General features: G+C 52.0%; 1 protein-coding gene across 14 annotated transcripts in view; it reads left to right on the top strand.

Moving 5' to 3' along the window:
• CELF4 (CUGBP Elav-like family member 4) overlaps nt 1-19,891 on the top strand; it is a 296,488-nt gene that overhangs the window by 68,617 nt on the left and 207,980 nt on the right. For all 14 annotated transcript variants that reach the window (XM_042961625.1, XM_042961624.1, XM_042961622.1 and 11 more), the window contains exon 2: nt 7,364-7,446. In XM_042961625.1, coding sequence (XP_042817559.1) covers nt 7,364-7,446 — 83 coding nt within the window. The remainder of the gene's footprint in view (nt 1-7,363; nt 7,447-19,891) is intronic.

Below are 19,891 nucleotides of genomic sequence, written 5' to 3'. Positions count from 1 at the left end.
CTTTAAGGGATGCTGAGGTTGGTGTGGTCAGGGAAATCTGTTTGGAAGAGGGGAGGCTAGGTCACTCCTACAAGGACATGTGGGCTCCGAAGGAGAGAGGCACGGCAGAGGCAGCAGGGAAAGGATGGTCAGGCTTGGGCTCACCCCATGGAGGCAGAGATGCTGGAGGAAATCAGAGTCATGGACGTGGCTGGGCAGTCACTGTCTTTCCCCTAGGGAGAAAAGAGAACCACAGGAACCGCTAGAATACCAGCAGGAAGAACTCCTCTAGACAAGGAGGGGAGAGGGAGTGGGGTCTAGGTAGAAAGGACTGGGAGGCTGCAGCAGCCAGGACAGGTCCAGGGAAGATGGCAGGAGGATCACCCAGTGTCTGGGCACTGGCCAAGAAAGGTAGAGACAGTGTTGTAGTCCCATGGGTTCTTCCTCCCACCTGTCACCAGGCCCTGCTGAGCCCCAAGGGCCCATTCTCAAGGAGCTCAAGGATTAGATGAACAGACAAGGCCCACCCTTAGGGCAGGCCATGGGTAGGGGCAGCCACATAGGAATCAGAGGAAGGTGAGATCACGGTGGTCCAGGTAGGTGCATTGGGCTCCACAGACCTAGGGACCCAAAGAGGTGGGTCCTAAAGAAGGTGCAGACCCGGGGCAGGCACAGAGCAGGGAGAACACTCCCAGAGGAAGAGCATGTACATGGGGAACTGTATCTCCCACACGTACGGAGGAAGGGGCATTTCTCCAGAAAGCTCCAGAGAGGCCACCCTTGCTCACTCAGACCACGGGGGACAGGAACTGGATTATGGGATAAGGAGGAGGGGATGGATTGGGCCTCAGAACACCCGCAGCCCTCTTCTCTGGGAGGCTGGCAGATGTTCCTTCTCTCCTTCCCTCTCTCTATCCACCCCCGGGGATCTGCCTTAATTTCTCTGCAGCAGGGCCCGTATCTGTTCCTCTGGGTGATTCTCAGCTGCAGCCTCAGTGAGAATCACTGAGGGGTAGTGCCCCGAGGATGGGATTTCAGGAACTAGGCAGGTCTGTGGGTGGAGATCTGGGGCAGAGTGGGGGGCATCCTGGACCTCCCAAGAAGATCACACTGAACAGGGAGCCCCTCCTTGACCCTTTGGTCTGGCTGGTTGGTGGGTTTCCTGCTCCCTTCCCTTGCCCATCCCTCCCCACGCCCTAGCTTCCTCTCACTTCCTCCAGGCCAGCCAAGCACAGGCCCTGAAGGATCTGATGTTTTATTAAAGTCCAGATCTTCCTATTCTAGGGCCACCTTCCTCTGGCTAATTCTGTAATTCAATTAGTGGGAAGCCAAGGCCCGGCTGGGTGGGAGGAGGGAGCTCATCTGGAGCCTTCCCTTCTGTGATGATTACACCCCAGGCTTCAGCCCTGCTTGGAGTTGGGCAGGAAATTGTACTTCCTTCACTTCACCATGACAAGGGCCTTTTATCCCCGCACACGGGGGCTTTGTAAATTACTGCCATCTCGCGCAATTAATTCTGCCGGGCTGTGTTTTTCCCCCACATGGGAGAGGGCACTCGCCTACCTTCTCAGGAATCAGCAATGCCCCGTTGCACCATTATCCACAGGCTGCTCTACTGGAGAGGGGTGTCTGCCACCCGAACCCGCACCCCAGCCTGGTAACACCCTCCTGCCATCACCAGCTCTGCCTGTCTCCCTGTGGCTCCCTGGTTCTGGGGCTCCTTGTGAACCTCTCCCAATCACACCCTTCTCCTTCCTTCCGGTCCTCCTCTGGGCTTCCTGCTCTCTCTTTGGTGCCAGGTGTCTCTCCTTCTCCCACCACCCCCTCGGGCTCTCTTGGTCTCCCAGCCCTCGGACACCTCAGCTAGAAACTCAGCTCTCCACTTACAAGCCCTCATCTCCGCCCTCACAGAGTGGACAATCTATTCAGAGACAAGACGAGAAACTGATAAATAGGAGGGACAAGTAAATAAGTATGGTGAGTGGGAAGAGGTTAAATGGCAGCATGGGGAGGAGTGAGTGGAGGCCAGTGTTCGTGCACGTGGCAGAAGTGAGAGCAGCAGAAGAGAGGCAGGTCGGTGTGAAACCGGACACGTGGGTATGGCGGCCACCTCATGCACAGAGCCCAGGCCATCAGCTGCTGCTGGCAGCACTGCCTTGTGACTTTTCTCAAAGTATGACATCTTTCTGCCCTCACTCCTACCTCCAATCATTTCCAAAACCTGTCCCTGCTCTGCCGGGTTGCACTTCTATTCTGCTCTGGTCTGTGGTTCAGGAGGATGGGAGACTGAGGGGAGGAGCTGGCGCTGGGGAGCCCTCCCTCCAAGACAGTGGGACAGGAAAAGTGGGAGCTGAGCGGAGAGATCATACCTCATTAGAGATTCCCGAGTCACTTCTGCGCTTCCCACCTCAGAGACTGCATCCGTGTCACTGGGCTGAATGGGAGAACTGGAGGGCAGAGTTGGGGAAGCTCTGTGCTTCGTCCATCATGGACTCCATCCCACAAACCTCAGCTGCTGGAACTCAGGACCAGAGGACAAGGATGAACACCATTCACAGTTTGCTGGAGGGAGGGAATCTGCTTCGGTTCCCGAGCTTGAAGGAAGCTTTGAGATCAGGACATAGCTGGACTCTCAAATGATAATTTCTCTCATGAAGAATTTGCCAGGAAGCTGATGCCCAATGCTCTTTGTCCCCTCAAAACGGACTGTGGGTCTGGCCTACCCATTTGCACCTACTCCATTTTCATCCTATCCTCTTTCAGCAAAAATCTTCTTTAAAGTTAATTGTGCAAGGGATGCATGAATACACTCTGGTGTCACAATGTGTCGATCAAACCAAAAAAAGTTAACGTTATGAGAGACATGCCCCACCTTCCCCCATACTCCCTGTTTTCAGCTTTCTGTGACACCTTCTAGACTTTGTGCCATGGGGTAAATACAGATTTTGGTGCATATGGAACTAATGGAATATGTCTCCATTGTGCATATGTGATGTGTGCTATTTTGCAACTTGCTTTTGCCCTCTGACTGTGTCTTCCCACACTGGTCCATTTAGGACCATGCCACCCTTTTAACTGCTATAGAGTATTCCCCAGTTGAATCACGAAACCACCTGTATGCTGAGAGACCTTTAGGCGGTTTTCGGTTGCCGTGCCATTCCGAACAGTGGACTCTTGCTCTCTCTGTGAGCACAAATAGGAGAACACCTGTAGGGCCAGGTCAGGGAGGGAATGCTGGGCCACAGCCCTGTCCCTGGGAAAGATGTTCCCTTCTTAAGGTTCACAGCCTGGTCTAGCCTCCTCTCCCATGCTCTGTTGGCTCAGTAGGCAGAGAATCCCATTTCCTGAAGAGTCTGTGAATTCCCAAGAGGCCTCACCAGGTGTGTTTCTGAGGCTACTTCAGCACGTTACAGGAGAGTGAGCATGACAGCTTTGGTGGCTGCTGAGCCGAGGCCCCCTGCACCACCCTCAAAGCTGGGAGCCCCCCCCTCCACTCCTGTGAGGAACAGCAATGAGCAACAGGAAGTCAAATCTAACTTTTCTGAGTGGGGGTTCTGTGTGTACCACCCCCTTTCCCTACACATGAGAGGCCGGCACGTGTCCAGTGGGTGAGGCTTGGGCACCCTCTTCTCCCCTGGCCACCCTGAGTGCCACCTCGGCCTCCATCTCAGGGTGCCCGCCGTGCTCTGCAGGACGCTGTGATGGCAAATTGTCCTCCTGAAGCCACCCCCTCCCCGCCAAGCTGCCATCCCCCCAGGGCTCCGCCCTCAGCAAGGAAGCAGATGCAGTCCCTTCATGCAAGCTGGAGTCAGTGGTTAATATCTGTTTATCCATATCTGCTTCTTTAAAAAGAGCCATAGTGAGACGTGGCATTGGACTGGCTGGAAAGATCCCTTGAGAAGAGCCGGGTGGGGGCTCCTCTCTATAAGCCTCTATAAGGCTGGTCACTCCTGGCAGAGGTGCAGAGGGACGGAAGGAAGGACTCTGCCTTCTGACCTCCTGACCACCAAAGGGGGGCTTATGTTTATGCTCTACAGTTAGACAGTGCTGCGGAGGTTGTTGGTACTCTTTGACTAATAGGTCTCCCTATTTGAGGGGGATTACTCTCCCTGTTTGTAGATGAGGACAATGGGGTTCAGAGAACAATCAGTAAGTGGCCCTTGGCTCGTAAGGGTCTCCCCCGAAAACAGCTTCCTGTCTGGAACCGTGCATCAATGATGGCTTCACGGGAGAAAGCAGGGGAGTGACAGTAACCAGAAGGTCTGACGCTGGGGAAATGGGCTCAGAAAGCCTTGGAGACAGGAGGCCTCCCAGCAGGGACCACCTATCACTTCTCAGGGGCAACCTAGTCCCCCTACCACTATGGAATGCCAGCATGCCTCAGTGTCCTTGGTGCCTTGGTCAGCACCCAACAGCCCCCCAGGCACTGCTTCCCTGCCCCCCTCCTATTGGCCCTGCAAAAGTTGCCAGAGGCAGGGATTCAATGTTCTTGACAAATATGTATTGAGATCCTGCCCTGCTGTGGGGCCTTGAGAACGAAGCAGGAATAGGACAAAAGCAAGTCCCTGAACTCCCTTGCAGGTTGGGAAAACTGACAATCAAGGAACAAACATGTAATGCTCAGTGGGGAGCTCAGTGGGGAGGGGTGCCAAAGAGAAGAGTAAACAAGGCAAGGGGTCAGAGAGTAAGTGTGTGTTGGGGAAGGGTATTGTGTGAAAGGAGGTCAGAAAGGTCATCTCTAGGTCACATTTAAGCAGAAACCTGAGGGGAGTGAAGGAGCAAGCCATGTAGGGGGGTAAATGTGGTTCCAAAAGTCCTAAGGCAGAGTGTGCCCTGCAGGGCTGAGAAACAGGAAGGAGGCAAGGGGGTGAGCAAGAGGAAGAATTGAAGGAGGTAAGGTCAAGGGTGGAGATGTTAGGGAGGGTCACATGGAGTCTGGGGGGTCCCCCAAAGATTCTGATTGACAGAGCCTGTGAGCTCTCCCAAAAATGTGGCAGAAATTCCTAGAAGCTGGAAAAAAGCAACAGATTCTTTCTTTCTTTCTTCCTGGGATCCTTCCCTTGTTATCCTGGGTCATAACAATGTGGTCATTTTCTCCACCTCATCTTCCTTCCCCCTCCACTTCCTCCCCTTCCTCCCACCTCTTCTTACTCCTCCCTGTACCGTCTCCTCCTTCCACCTTCCTCCTCTTCTGGTTCTTCCTTCTCCTCCCTCTCCACACCTGCCCCTGACCTTGTCCCTAGCTGGCTTGCCTGCATGCAGTGAGACAGTGGCTGCCTCCCAGTTGCAGGCAGGCACAGGCGGAGGACAAGGCCAGGGAAGGGACAGGAGGAAAGAGGCCCCCAGAGACGCAGGCAGCAGCACGAGGGACAACGTCATGGGGGCCTCTGACCGCTATTCATTTCAGTCCCCTGGTGTCTCCATCAATAACCGTCTGCCAGGACCAGGGGGAGGAGTGGGGAGGGGGGGGAGAAGGCAAGGTGACCTGGGTCTGGATAGGGAGGGATGAGATGGGAGTGGGAGAGAGGCTTCTTGGCACTCACACCTCCTCTCAGCCTGGGGCAAGAGTTGGAGGTGAGAAAGGTACAGAGCCTACAGGTTGCTGAGAGTCTCTGCCTCCCAGGTTTCTCTCCGTTTCCTCCCTCCTATCTTTATGTCCCCTTTGCACCTACATTCCCTTCCATCTCCTCTCTGAAACCAGGAGGGGAAGGGAGTCGGAACTAATTGCTACACTGGAAGAGGAGGAAGGGGTTTTTACTGGGTGATGGAGGAGAAAGGAACTGTGGAGGATGCTGGGAGTACTCTGTGCCAGGGCACCAAGAAGCCAGAGCAAGCCTGGTAACAAGGGTTGGCATAGGCACCACCAGCCTGCAGACCTCATAGGAAGAGGGCCCGGGCCACAGGGCCTGGCACACAGTGGGTACTTGAGAAGTAGTTAACAAATGGCCATGAGAATGACCAAAGGGCCAGCTGTGTGTGGTCAAGAAGTGAGGTTGGCTTGAGATGGACTGGACAAGTCAAGACAGGCTGCTTGGTGTCAGTAGAACTTGATCAGATTCTTGGAAGATGGATGGGATTGGAAGATGGGAAAATGGGGAGAAAAGAGCATGAGAACAAAGCAAGGGGGGCAGTGGAGGGAAAGAAGACAGTGAAACAAGGGAGGAGACAGCTTGGAGGGGGCCTTCTCTGGGGCTTAAGTGGCTTTGGAAAATCTGAGGTAACAGTTCCCCAGGAGACTCAAGCCTTCTGCTGGCCAAAGTTGACTTTCTGACTTCCCCCATGGCCCAGGTCTTGTAGGCCTCTGAGGCCATACTCGGCCACATCTGCCGGCAGAGGAAGAGGCCCCTAACACGGGGCAGTTTGAGGGAACTGCCCGAGAAACTCTCCCACTAGCAAGCATGCTCTTTGCTTTGTCACCATGCCTGAAGGGCCAGCATTAAAAAGTCACCCCTTGAGTTAGGTACGTTGTTCTGTAAAATCCAGATTCCCTGGTGAGGCACCGTCAGAGTCACTCAGGGGGGAAACTACACTGGAGTGACCTTGGAGACCACTGGGTCAACCCTCTCAGTTCACACCCGAGGAGACTGAGGCCACAGAGGAAACAGCATTTGCCAGGGTCACCTAGAGAATTAGAAGCACAGCAAAAGCAGGCCTCAGGTCCAGTACTGTGCATTGGCGGGCTGGACATGCCCAAGAAGCCCTTTGACTGGGAGCATTTTGAAGATATCACTGTACATGTGATGACAGGGGACACATGGATAGCCCCATTCACTTTATTAGCACAACCAGGCCTGGGGTCCTCCCTACAGATGGAGACTATTCGGCAGACCAGGAAGGTCCCTCCATCATCCCTCATAGAGCAGCCGGCAGCACTCCTAAGAGGCCAGAATGAATTCATGGTCAAACGTGACTAGAGGTACTGAGGGTGAGGGCTGGAAGCTGCCCCTTCAGGGAGGTACTGGGGCTTGAGCTGAAACGGACAGAACAGCACCCTGGGGAGGAAGGAGGGAGAAGGCCGAGCTAGCGCCTGAGGCATCAGGGCAGAGGACAAAAAGAGACCCACGGGAAGAGGGGGCGTGGTGGGGGGGGGAAAGATGCAGGGTGGGGAGACTTCAGCGAGTGAGCAAAACAAAAAAGCAACGCAAGGGACAAAAAGCCGACAGGAAAACGGAGAGGCAAGAAAGCTCGAGTAGAGTGCACAGGAGAGAGAGAGAGAGAGGGAGAGAGAGAGAGAGAGAGAAAGAGAGAGAGAGAGAGAGAGAGAGAGAGGTGGGGAGAGGGACCTAGAGCGGGGAGGGGCCCAGACTGGAGGGCGGGCGAGAGGGCGCGTCGGCGGCCCGGGGGCGCCCCACTGACCCTTCTCGGCGCTTCCTTCCCTCCCCAGGCTGCGCTTTCCTCACCTACTGCGAGCGTGAGTCAGCGCTGAAGGCCCAGAGCGCGCTGCACGAGCAGAAGACCCTGCCCGGGGTAAGTGGCGCCTGCCGAGGCGCGAGCGACGGACGCGCCGACAGGGGGCGACTTCGGGAGGCCGGGCTGCGACGCTGCTGGCCGGGGGATCGCGGGCCCGGGCGCGCGCCTGCTTTCTCTCGGGAGCTCGCGCTCCCCCCACTCCCGCCCCGCGGCCCGCGCCCCGCGCCCTTAGAAGCCCCGAGGCACCGCGCGGGGGAGAGGGCGCGTGGGCGCCGGGCTCGGAGCTCGCCCGGCGGCCTCCGCACTCCGCCGTCCAGGCCCGACGTTATCCCGGGCTGGGGGCGAACTCCGCCACGACCACGGAGCTGGGGCTTGGCTCCTCCCCTGGCCCTCCCGGCGCCTCCGATCGGGTCCCTGATCCGCACACTGCCCGCTCGGGCAGTCGGGGCGGAGACGCCGGGTGCCCTGGTTCCCCGGAACCCGGAGCTGCCTCCGCCGGCCCCACGGGGCCCCTGGTAGCCGGGCCGCCTGAGCACCCGCCGATAGACGTCGGACTCAGGCTGTTCCTGGGGCGGGGGTGGGGGCGGGGGCCGGGGCGGGAGGGGGCGCCTCCGCGCCCAGGCTCGGCGCCGCAAGTGAGATCACCGCGGTTTATTTAAGGAGCCAGCCCTCGTCTTTGATAAACTATCGCGCCTCGGCCCTGGTTTATAGCTTCTGTGCGGGGGAGAAGAGAATTATTTATGGCCCCCCTAACTGGGTGTGATATCAGCCATGGCTATTATCGAGGCTAGTTCATCACCATAAAATAAGAAGTGTTCCTCGGGTCAAGGGTCTGCGCGGTCTCTCCTGTGGGTTCAGAGAGATGGGGGGGGGGGGGTAGATATACGGCTCACCGAGTATCTAAAGATAAATGGAAAGATGTGAGTGTTTGTGGACATAATTTAAAGAATTTACAAATATACCGTGTTTAAGCTTATACAATGGACACTGCAGGGGAGCACGTGTATTCTGTATGTATGCTCACCAGTGTTTACACATGCATGTTTACATTCTTACCAAGCAAACCTGTACGTAAACACACTTTTCCATTTCTGGCCCACAGCGGGAAAGGTTAACCAGGTAGACTGAAAATGCAACCCTGGGTCGGGACAGCCTTCCCTCGCATCAAAGAACCTTTTTTACCCATTTAGGGGAGGGGAGGGCCTTCCTTCCATTAAGACAGCCTTTGTATTGTATTTTGGTACTTGTGATTGCAAAGCACGGGGCTGAGTCATCTTAATAACATACCCGCGGATGTAAATGTATGGAAATCATGCACCGCACAGGTTTTTGTGTGGAGCCTTGCTCTGGCACGGTGGCCATTCCCCAGTTGGTTTTTTAGTGGCGCCGCTACATGCACATATATTATAGTAATTACTTTCTGGGTGCCCTCTGTAAGATGGCAGAAATATGCTCCACATCGCCCCATGTTATGTGTGAAGCATAAAGCCATATTGTAAGATAATCAAAGGCTTCCGAGAAAGGTTTGTGCTGATTAATAAAGTGTTTATGGTACTTTGTTTTGGGGGAGACTGTGATAGATATTTTAGAGCCACCCAAATGGAATAGAAAATACCACATTGTTTTTGGGAGGCTCTTCATCAGCTTGAGAGAGATTGCCAGGGAGTTTCATGATGGCTAAAAGCTGGGAATTAGATGGGGAAACAGAAAGAGAAGGTGGGAGGGACAGGCTCAGGATTTTGAAGGGGGAGAGAACGGGGACTGGGAGAATTTCAGTAGCAAGTGTGGATTGTTCAGATTCTAACATTAACTTGTGGTTGTTTATTTTACATATAATAGAATAGCTAAATGATGGAGTGTATTAGTTCTTTAATAATTTATAGAAATACTTTGATGTTGCAGTAATTACATTAAAGGTCACATATCAGAGGTAATTTGGTTGAGCATCTGTGATGGTTTCTCAGAAGCAATCAATACCACTGTCCGTGGTGCTGATTTCACCAAGGGGCCTGCCAGATTAAAGCAGGCTTATTACCAGGCAGAAAGGCCCAGGGGAAATCAGGAGCACATTGGAGCGACGCGCCAGCCCCCCTTCCACCGATAATTAACACTGTTCCCCATAATCTGTGCTAATCCTTCATACTGGGAGATCCAGTGGCATTTTTCTGAAATCACAAAGACAAGTTGGTAAAGTTTGGGAGAAAGGACAAAAAGAAACATGAATGTATGTTGGGAGATGGGAGGGGTGAGGAGAAGCCAACGGTGGAGCTAAAACATAGCCTAGAGTCCCCTTGCAGTGCCTGGAAAGCCTGTCCTTTCTTCAAAGGCCTCACAGGGAGACTCATGGCCTCAAAGACCTCATCACAATTCTCAGGAAAGGCACAGCCTACAGCAGGAGGGACAGAGAGAAAAGATAAGACTGAAGCTCAAACTTCCCAGGGCACATTGTCCCCACACACACTCACATGGAAAAAAGTGAAAAACAAAATGACCACATAAAGTTATGCTTTAAAGTGGATTCCAGAAGGCAGAACTGGTGTTATTATTGTTGGTCGATTCTCTCCTTTGAGATTGGAGAAAGCTTAACACTAGCAAATACAGGGATGGGACCAAGCAAAATGCTCTCACCCACCCAAATAATGGGTGTTCCCACCAATTGAGGCTGTGTCCATGGCCACCCGTTAGGTTGAGGGAGCACAGAAAGATACCTCTTCTTACTTGACCACACTAGGTCCCCCAGTGAGTGAACTCTATGTCTGATTAAGGAGAAAGAAATTGAAAAAAGAACCTAGAAAACTGGTAACCTCTGCAATTTGGGCACTTTTCCAGACTTCAAAATCCATTAAAATCAATCCATTAAAACCAGCCCTCCAGTTTCTCACTGAAAAGAAAAAGAGGGGAGAAAATAGTGCAGACAACCCATTCTGTTTCCCAGCAAGTTACAGAGCTGGTCTGTTGGCAGCAAGAAAAACAATTCCACTGTTGTCACACACACACACACACACACACACACGCACACACACACACACACACACACACACACACACATCACTATCACCAAAAACAACAACAAAACAACAGAGACAGAGCTAAAGATGTCCTCATTTGGGGACTGAGAAGGGGAGCTGACATTTCTCTTGGAGTAAGTGGAATCTCAGAAACCATTCCTCAATGGCTGTTCTTACAAGTCAGAGGTCAGTATCCCTGTGTACCCAGCCTAACCAAAGCCCATAGCATGACTTATGGAGTCATCCCTGGATCAGTATCACATATGGATTACTGTTTTTGAGTTCAGCATGACTTTGTTAGAATGTCATCAGGGTCCTTTTGAACAGTATCTTCTGCCAGAATCTAGGCAAAGTGATCCCACTTTTCTAAACTCTTCATTTCTATCTCTTCTTCATACTTTTTTTTTAAGAGGGAGAGAGATTGAGCAGAGGAAAGGGCCAGAGTGAGGGGGAGGGAGAGAGAGAAGAAAGAGAGAGAATCTTAAGCAGGCTCCATGCTCCCATTCGGGGCTCAATCCCACCACCCTGGGATCATGACCTGAGCCATATTCAAGAGTGGGGTGCTCAACGGACTGAGCTGCCCAGGTGCCTTTCTTCCTCACACTCTTGATCTCTTATTCCTGACCTTCTGCCCCTCTCCAGCCCACTCTCTTCCATGTCCAATGTTTGTTCCACTATTTGTAGGGTATAGTCCACATGGGGCAGTTTCTCAATCCATCAACAAATATTTCCTGAGTGTGTGCCGGGCATTGTTCTAGGCATCCTGGCAGATACGGTGATTAGAAAAACTCATCCCTACCCCTCTTGGAGTTGTCCATCAAGTTAGGGACAGAAGCCACACACACGAACAAAAATATCATCAATAATACAAGACAGCGGGTTATTATAAAGTAGGTAGGGTAGACAATTGCTCAATAACAACAATTAATGTTTTTTAAGCACTTATTATCTGATGGGCATGAAATAAGCATGTTATCTGCATTACCTCATTTTATCTTCACAACTACCCTATGAAGAAGATATCAAGATCATCCCCTACAGGCTTAGATTAAGAGACCCAGGCTTAGATAAAGCAATTTGTCCAAAGTCACACAATTAACAAATGGCCAAGCCAGGACCAGCACCAGGTCTACTACCCAAACCCAGGATACTTATCTCTCTTTTTTAGTGTTACCTGTTGCTTTAGAGGGGACCCGGATGACCACGGGGTATAGGAGTTGCTCAAGGGTTTTGTTCAGGATATGGGCAGGTTGGGAATAGAGAGTTGGGAGGAAGACAGCTATGTCAGATGAGAGCACTGGTCTGAGAACAGCCTGTAGACAAGGCATGCATGACAGGTCAGGAGCTGTGAGCTGGGCTGGAGAGGTCCACTCTGAGAGCTCCCTGGGACCTAAGTGTGCACAGGAGGCCTCTTGGAAGAATTCTGTTCCTTAAAATAGGCCCCTGCTGCTTAGTCCCGGTCCCCCCAACCCCTGCCTTTCAGAATTTTCAGGCAATTGTCTTCAAGGAAGGCCCCATCTGTTTCCAAAGTTAGAAATGTTAAGACCTCTGGGGAGAGATTCTCATTAGGAAAACCAGGCGACAAGGCCAGTAGTGGCCAGCACTTTGCTCCTCTGACAGCAGAAAGGGCTCCTCACCAGGACTGCTGAGGGGGGAGAACTGGGTTCAGTTAGCAGGAGGCCAGGAAGCAGCCAGAAGAGGGAGCAAGCAGGGAAGAGGGGAGGAGAGGGAGCTGGGGTGGGGGGTAGGGGGGAAGGGTGGGAGCTGTATCTGTTTGGTAAACATTAAAGTTCCAATTCACTAGTTAAAGATTGGCTTTTATGCCCTCACTCCGGCAGCCCAAGAATACAAAGCAAACCAACACACTCCTCTCTGTCTCCCACCCCTAGCCCTGGATTCAGCCCAGTAGATAAGCAACATCACTGCCATCACATCTCCGGACTCAGGTCTCTATAACTCGGGACCTGTCATTTCCATGGAAATTCAGTGTGACCTTCTTGGAGTGTACCAGGAAAGATTTAAAATGAAAAATTAAAAAAAAAAAAAAGAAATAGAGGCACCTGGCTAGCTCAGTTAGTAGAGCCCACTTTTTCTTTTTTTAGCTTTATTTTTATTTATTTTGAGAAAGATAGAGAGCAGGTGAGGGAGGGAAGAAAGAGAGAGAGGGAGACAGAATCCCAAGCAGGCTCTGAGATGTTGGAGCGAAGCCCGATGCAGGGCTTAAATTCATGAACCCTGAGATCATTACCTGAGCCAAAATCAAGACTCAGACACTTAACTGACTGAGCCACCCAGGTGCCCCAAGCACACAACTCTTAATCTCAGGGTCATGAGTTCAAGCCCCACGTTGGTCATGGAGCCTACTTAAAAAACAAAACAAAAACAAAAACAAACAACCTTCATTGGATTTCTGGCCCCACTGGCTCAGGATGCCTCTATCTTTGTCCCTCTTCCCCGCTTTCCTTTGCCCAAGTCCCAGCTTGTCTCCCATTCTTTCTCTTTCTCTCTTTTCTTTTTATGCCTGGTTCCTCCTCCTTTCTCTCCCTTCTGGTCATTTTTCTCTTCCTCTTTTCCCCTTTCATTTTCCACCCTTTCTTCATTTACCCTTCTCACTTGCCTCTCCTGGCTCTCTCCTTTCCTCCTCCCATCCTCTCCCTCCATCCCACCCCACCTCCACCTTGACATCCTCAGATGCTCTAGTGGGACCTCCACCGGCTTTCCTGGGGCTTTCCTGATGAGGCCCATCTCCCTCCTGACAGCCCTGCCATGGAAGGATCCATCCAATTTTATGTACAACTGTAAAGATGAATGATAAGTAGAAAGGATGCAGGCAAGAACAAGATGAATAAATTATAAAGGGCAAATGATGACAAGACAGGGGTCCCCAGAGACCGTGATATGATAACAGAAACTAAAAGACGAATTTATGATGGATGTAGTTAGCATGTACGGAAACTGTTAATTCTTCAGGGTAGTTTTACAACTTCTGGTGATTGGTGCAATCAAAGCGTTTCATTTTAGAGATATGATGTATTTCCACTTGTCTGTCCTCTGGGCACAGGGTTGGTGTTTGTCTCTATGTGGTAAGCCTGGGTCCCATCAGCACGTGCATCTTCTCCCCCAGCCACTGCCACCTTTGTGCATCTCTGCTTTGAGTGGTGGGGTCACAAGCCAGATCCCTGCACGCCTCCAGCTCCCTGGTCCTGCTGTCTTTCTTCTTACTGAGTGTGTAAGTTTGGGGGCTGCTGTAACAAAATGCTGCAACCTGGGAAGCTTAAATAGCAGCAGTTTATTGTCTTACAGTTCTGGGGCTAGAAGTCCAAGATCAAGGTGTTGGCAAGGTTGATTCCTACCGAGGGCTGTGAGGGAGAATCTGTTCCAGGCCTCATGCCTCATTTCTGGGAGCCTCAGGCGTTCCCTGGCTTTTGGATGGCGTTCCTCTGTGGTGTCACATCATCTTCCCTGTAGGCGTGTCTGTCTGTGTCCAGATTTCCCCTCTGATAAGGAAACCAGTCATATAACCTCATCTTAATTTGATTACTTCTGCAAAGACCCTATGTCAAATAAGGTTACTTTCATGGGGACTGGGTGGAGGTTAGGACTTCGGCATCTTTTTGGAGGGAACACAGTTCAGCCCATGACGCTGAGAAATAGGCAACTCTTTGGCTCTTCCACGACAGGGAGGAAAAGTCTTCAAAAGAATTTGGATTGTGGGGGCGCCTGGGTGGCTCAGTCGGTTAAGCGGCCGACTTCGGCTCAGGTCATGATCTCGCGGTCCGTGAGTTCGAGCCCCGCATCGGGCTCTGTGCTGACAGCTCAGAGCCTGGAGCATGTTTCGGATTCTGTGTCTCCCTCTCTCTGACCCTCCCCCATTCATGCTCTGTCTCTCTCTGTCTCAAAAATAAATAAACGTTAAAAAAAAAAATTAAAAAAAAAAAAAGAATTTGGATTGTGGCAGGCGAGTGGGGGGCGTGTCCCACCAGACCTTGCTCTGCATCTCACCCTGGCCTCGATTTTTTTCTTTCTCTCTTGGGGAAATGAATCACATATCTTCTTTTCCTATATTTCTTAAAAACGACTGTTCATCTGTCCTTTTAGAGCATCAGTTCTACACTTGAGAGCAATTTTGCCCCTCGGGGGACAGTTGACATTGTCTGGAGACTCTACTGGCATCTAGTAGGTAGGGGCCAGAAAGTTGCTACACATCCTACACTACAATGCACAGGACAGTGCCTCCCCCCCATAAAGAATTATCTGGCCCCAAATGTCAATAGTGTCAAGGGACCCTAAGGGACCCTAGGCCCTGTGTTAGGGCCAAGGGCGAGTGGAAAACACACAATTAGGCCTTGAGGCAGAGCCTTCCTCTCTCTTCTTCACTGGCTCTCCTCACTTGGGGGACAAACCCCAGGGTCCTTAGAGTGTCAGAGGTGGGAGAGTTTAAGGGGCACACCCCCCAATGGCAAAAGCATAGAGGGAGTAATGGGCAGCAGAAGAGGGCAAGGCTCACCTCCAGGCATTAAAGATCGTTTCTTTCTCCAGCTCCTCCCTTTGCAGGATCCCCATTCTGCCAGGAAACAGATCTGGCTGCCTCTCAGCCTCTCAGACCGTGCCACAGACAGGAGGGCTGGGGCTAAGAGTATATTATGCAGAAGGGAACACCAGAGTTCCCATTGGGAAGTCAGAAATGCCTTAAATCCAGACACCAAGCACCAGATAGGGATGGGGGCTACCGTGGCACCCTCTTATCTTGCCTCCTCTCTTCCACACCAGGCCTTGGCCCAGCCCACCTCCCTTGCTTCCATCCAGAGACTTCTTTCCCCTTCCCACAGAGAAATCTGAGTCTTCCTCCTGCCTGGGCCTTTGCCTCTCCTAAACTGCCCACTCTCCTCTTCTCTGTCCCTGCCCACACTGGCCTAGGTGGGAAGGTGTCCCCATGTTTCAAGCAAGTGACTCTTAACTCCCATAGGGAGTCATTCCCAATTGGTGGGCTGCCTTGTCCTAGCAAAGATGGGCAACGCTGGGTGATGATGGCAGGAAGCAGTGTGGTTCCTTATTCTTCAATTATTCATGAAAATACTTGCTGTAAAGCGAAAAGGGCTCAAGTTCAGGGGGATGAGGTCTCCCAAGGTCCCAGTTTATTGTGATTCAGTTCGTGTTTTGATCAAAGGCGGCTGTGGTCTTCTCAATTAGACCACCAGGGGGCACTAGGCAAGTAGCTTCCTCCCCTTGGTGGCTGAGTGGGCACAAAGCAAGTGGGCCTGGTGTGCCCAACGCTGTGTTCAGCACAGAAGAGGCAGAATGATGCCAAAGGCACCACTCCACCCACTTACAGCACTTACAACCTGTAGTGAGGACACCGACCAGCTGGATGACTTGGGACAAGCCACCTGACCTTTCTGGACCTCTTAATTCTATAATGAAAATCTTACGTGTAAGACCTTCATATGCTGTGGATTGCTGTAAATAATCCAAGGATTATTATGAATGACAAAACAATGAAGTGAGTGTGAATGACCTCAGGGTCAATACATTGCTACAGTAAAATCTGCTGACTCCTAATTCATACATGAAATAGTCAAAGGACAATAAAAATATAAAATGGTCGGATGTGCAATTTGGACCCTACTTCCTGTTACATTTCAGAAAAGCAAGATGACCGTGACCTGGAATGACCAGAAAGGGCCCCATGGAGGGGAGATAGGATCCAGGTGTGTGTAAGGGAGAGGAGATTGGAAAGGTAGTAAGGTGGGAAGATTCTGGGGAGCCAGGAGTCTGAATTTTCCTTCCGAGTTAGGGATGAGAATGCGGAGAATGTGGCTGGAGAACGGAGCAGACCTTTCTCCCACCTGCTGGTCTTCCAGACCTCCAGCCTGTATAGCCTGCAGGCCCCAGTCAGCTCCAGGCAGATGAGTCACTCTGACATCCTGCTTCCATCCAGGCATGGCTTCAGGCCCCAACAATGCCCAGTTTTCCTCCTTCCTGGAAAAGCCTGCCTCCGGCTGCTCACCCACTACAGTCCTCTCATGGGCTTCAAGACATAGCAGTAAGCCCCTAACTTCCTCCAGCAAGCTCTCCCAGGCTGCTCTAAGCTACATTGGTCTCCTCCGTGTCTGAGCAGGGTTGATGCACTAAACTCAGCGCATCAGCATTATTAGTGTGCTTGTTAGAAATGTAGTCCTGGGGGTGCCTGTGTGGCTCGGTTGAGTGTCCAACTTTGGCTCAGGTGGTGATCTTGCACCTCGTGGGTTCAAGCCCCTGTGTCGGGCTCTCTGCTGTCACTACAGGGCCAGCTTTGGATCCTTTGTTCGCCCCCCCCCCCAATTCCCTGCTCACACTTTCTCTCTCAAAAATCAATCAATCAAACAAACAAAAGAAATGCAGTCTTGGGCCCCACCCCAGACAGTGTCACATCACACAGACTGTACCCCACTGCATTTTAACAAGCTCTCTAGAAGATTCATGTGCACAAAAAAATTGATGGCCACTGGCTTAACTTTAGGCTCTGAAAGATAATGCCTTATTTTGAGTACTCCCAGAAGCAGAGTCTACACAAGCATTTGAATGCAAGTAGTTTCTGTAGATAGTGACCCCAGGAAACATGAATAGAAAGTGAGGAAGTATGACAGGAGGAAAAGAAATCAATAAAAGGTGTGTTATCAGGCAGACCAGCTTCCACTGTGAGTGGCCCTTAGTTCCACTGGGGACTCTAGCCCCAGTGTGGATCACACTCCCCGGGGTCATCCACCCTTGGGGTGAAGGAACTGGGGTGTTTATACACCAACTCCCACCAGTCTTTGGTTGAGAATGTGAGCAAGGATCATTAATTCCCCAGCTCTCCTGGCTTGCCACATGAGTGGGCAAAGCGGGCTCCACGGTCTAAGAAAGCCCTCAGACACCAGGTGCGGGCACTGGCAGTTGGAAGTTCGGCCGCTGTCACTGCAGTGAAGACAGCAAGGGGCTATGGGCAGGACACTGCCTGCATTTGCTCCTGACTCCGTACTCTTGAATAGGAGAGAAGATAACAGAAGCCTGTCTCTGCAGCCTTGATGACAACTACCACTCATGGAGTACTCACTATGTGCCAGACACATCACAAGTAGTATCTCGTTTATTTGTCAAGGAGGCATTGCACAGATGCTCTCCTGTAAGCACTGTCTTATGGAAGAGGCCACTGAGGAAAAGGGGCTTACCTGGGATCACGTGGCCAGGGAGAGGTCTGGTTGCAAGGCCCGTGCTCCTTGCACTGAATCCTGTGGCACCAGATGTGTGTCAGAGCTTCGCAAGGGCAGGAATAGTGTTGTCTTCCTCAGTCCCTATCACCTAGGGCTGAGATCAGGCTGCCCCCACAGAAGATTCTGGCATCAGTGCTAGAGCCCCAGGGGGCCACATGAGGCAGGGCGGTGGCCCTATAGGTGTCACCACCTCTTAGATCTGCCTTTAGATTGGAAAGCATTGCCTTTACATGGAAAGCAGTATCAGATTCCAGCTTTGTTCTGCCTCAATCCTTACGTCGTGCCTTAAGAAACCACTAAACCTCTCTGAACCTCAGTTGCAGTGACTACCCTATCAGAACTACATTTGGATGCAGTGACTTCAGCAAATGGAGCTTTGTGCTTGTTTTGCACATCACAGAGTCTGGGGTTTGGCAGCATAACGATGTCAAGATTCTCTTCCCTCATGGTTATAAAATGGCTGCCCCAGCTCTATGCATCACATCCACAGTCACGCAGAGTAAGTCCAGCTGTGTCTGTCCTTTTATCAAAAATGTCGAAGGTTTCCCAGAGGCCCCTCCCCAGTAGACTTCTGTGTATGTCTCATTGGCCAGAACTGTGTCATGTGATCACCATAGCTGCAAGGCCAGCTGGGAAAGGGGGTTTCATATCTGCCATGAAACAAACAAACAAAACAGACAAAAAAACCCTGTACTTTGGTTCCTGAAGGGGAAGGGGGGATAGGTGATGGGTAGGAGCCATTAGAGTCTGCCCCACCACCCTCACCGAGATGGGTAGGGGTTACAGAAGAGGAAACTGGGCCAAAGCAGCAGCCCCACCCCACACATAAGCAGGGTTTGCTTCTATGAGGCGGCTGAGTCAGAAAGAGGAGTTTCGCAGTGCGTTCCAGAGATGTTTCTTCAACATGGCACTGCTAACTCAGCACGTTTATTCAACTACTGACATGGTTTCTAATTCCATGGGTTTCGTAGTGGGAGATGAAGATTTCAGCCCCTTATTTTTATCATCTGTATCTCCCTTGAACTTGTATCCTTCTGTGCCTCTGTATGTGGCTTAAATACTAAGGAATCAAAGGCCACTGTGCCTAGAGACAGCTGTCCCCACATCATAGGCATTCTGTGGCCATTTCCCCACCCTCACTCCTTTGTCCACTGCAGCAGTGGGTACACACCATCTGAAAGTGGCCCAGCCAGTTTTCAGGGCCAGCAACAATGGTGACAGCTTTATTTTTCAGAAACTGAAGCATGGCACTTCTGGCCTATTGTAAGGGGGTGTGGAGTGAGGCCGTGTGCCCAGGGCAAAGCCTGCCTGAGAAATGAGAATTTACCCTCGTGATTGCCTTCAGCCCCCCTGGACTGAGCTGGGAAGGAAAAAAAAAGGTCAGAGATGGCCCCAGGCCTGGCCTGTGCTCCCCTGTGGCCTCTTCCAGCAGCTTGAGGAAGGCCCCCAGACCCTTCCGGTTCCCCAGTGGCAGGGGCCATCTCAAAAGGTAGTGAGCCTCTGGCCACAGAAGTGTTCAAGCAGAGTCTGAGTTGCCTGGGGGTAAGGGCAATGCAGGCAGTTCCTATGTTGGACCACATCACTTCTAGGTGAGCCCGGATCCCGTGATTTTATCCCTGTTTTACTTGTTTCTCCATCACAGGCCCCCAGCTCCAGCCCCAGTCTGAAGCCCTGGCCAAACCCCACTGTCCTGCCTGCATTCCCCAGCCTCAATCTCGGAGGACGTCCTCATGATGACTCTGCCCTCCCACTCTCTCCTTTCTCTGAAGACTTCCAGGATTTAGAGCCCAGCATGCCCCTGGGCAGGCTCAGGCCCCACTTTCGGCCACCCCAGCTCTCCCAGTCAGCTGTGTGAACCTGGGCAAATCGTTTCACTTCTCTGTGTTTCATCTCAACCCTGGGATTTCAGTAGTGCCTCTATCCTGGGGCTGTTTGTGCAAAGTGTGAGTTGATGCCTGCGAAGCACTGAGCGCCCTGTATACTCCTCAGACACGTGTGATGGTCTCTCCACTGTCGTTGCTGTTGCTGTAGCCGTTCTCTCTCCCCTCCAGAGGAATGTGCCTCCCTGCTTGGCCCCTTCCCATCCATCCCCACCCCTGGTGCCGTCTGCCCTGGTCTGGTGGACCGCGGACCCGGGATGCATGGCAGCAAGTGCGCCAGCTGCGTAGACTAGCCCAGGGCTGGCCCCGTGGGGAGACCGACAGACCCCAAAGAATAGAAGCCAAGGGTGGGAGTGGCAGAAACGTCCCTGGAGGCTGCTGG

This window comes from Panthera tigris, chromosome D3 (genome assembly GCF_018350195.1).
Source record: "Panthera tigris isolate Pti1 chromosome D3, P.tigris_Pti1_mat1.1, whole genome shotgun sequence".
Classification (NCBI taxonomy): Eukaryota; Metazoa; Chordata; class Mammalia; order Carnivora; family Felidae; genus Panthera; species Panthera tigris.
This window is presented reverse-complemented; position numbering and strand designations above follow the sequence as displayed.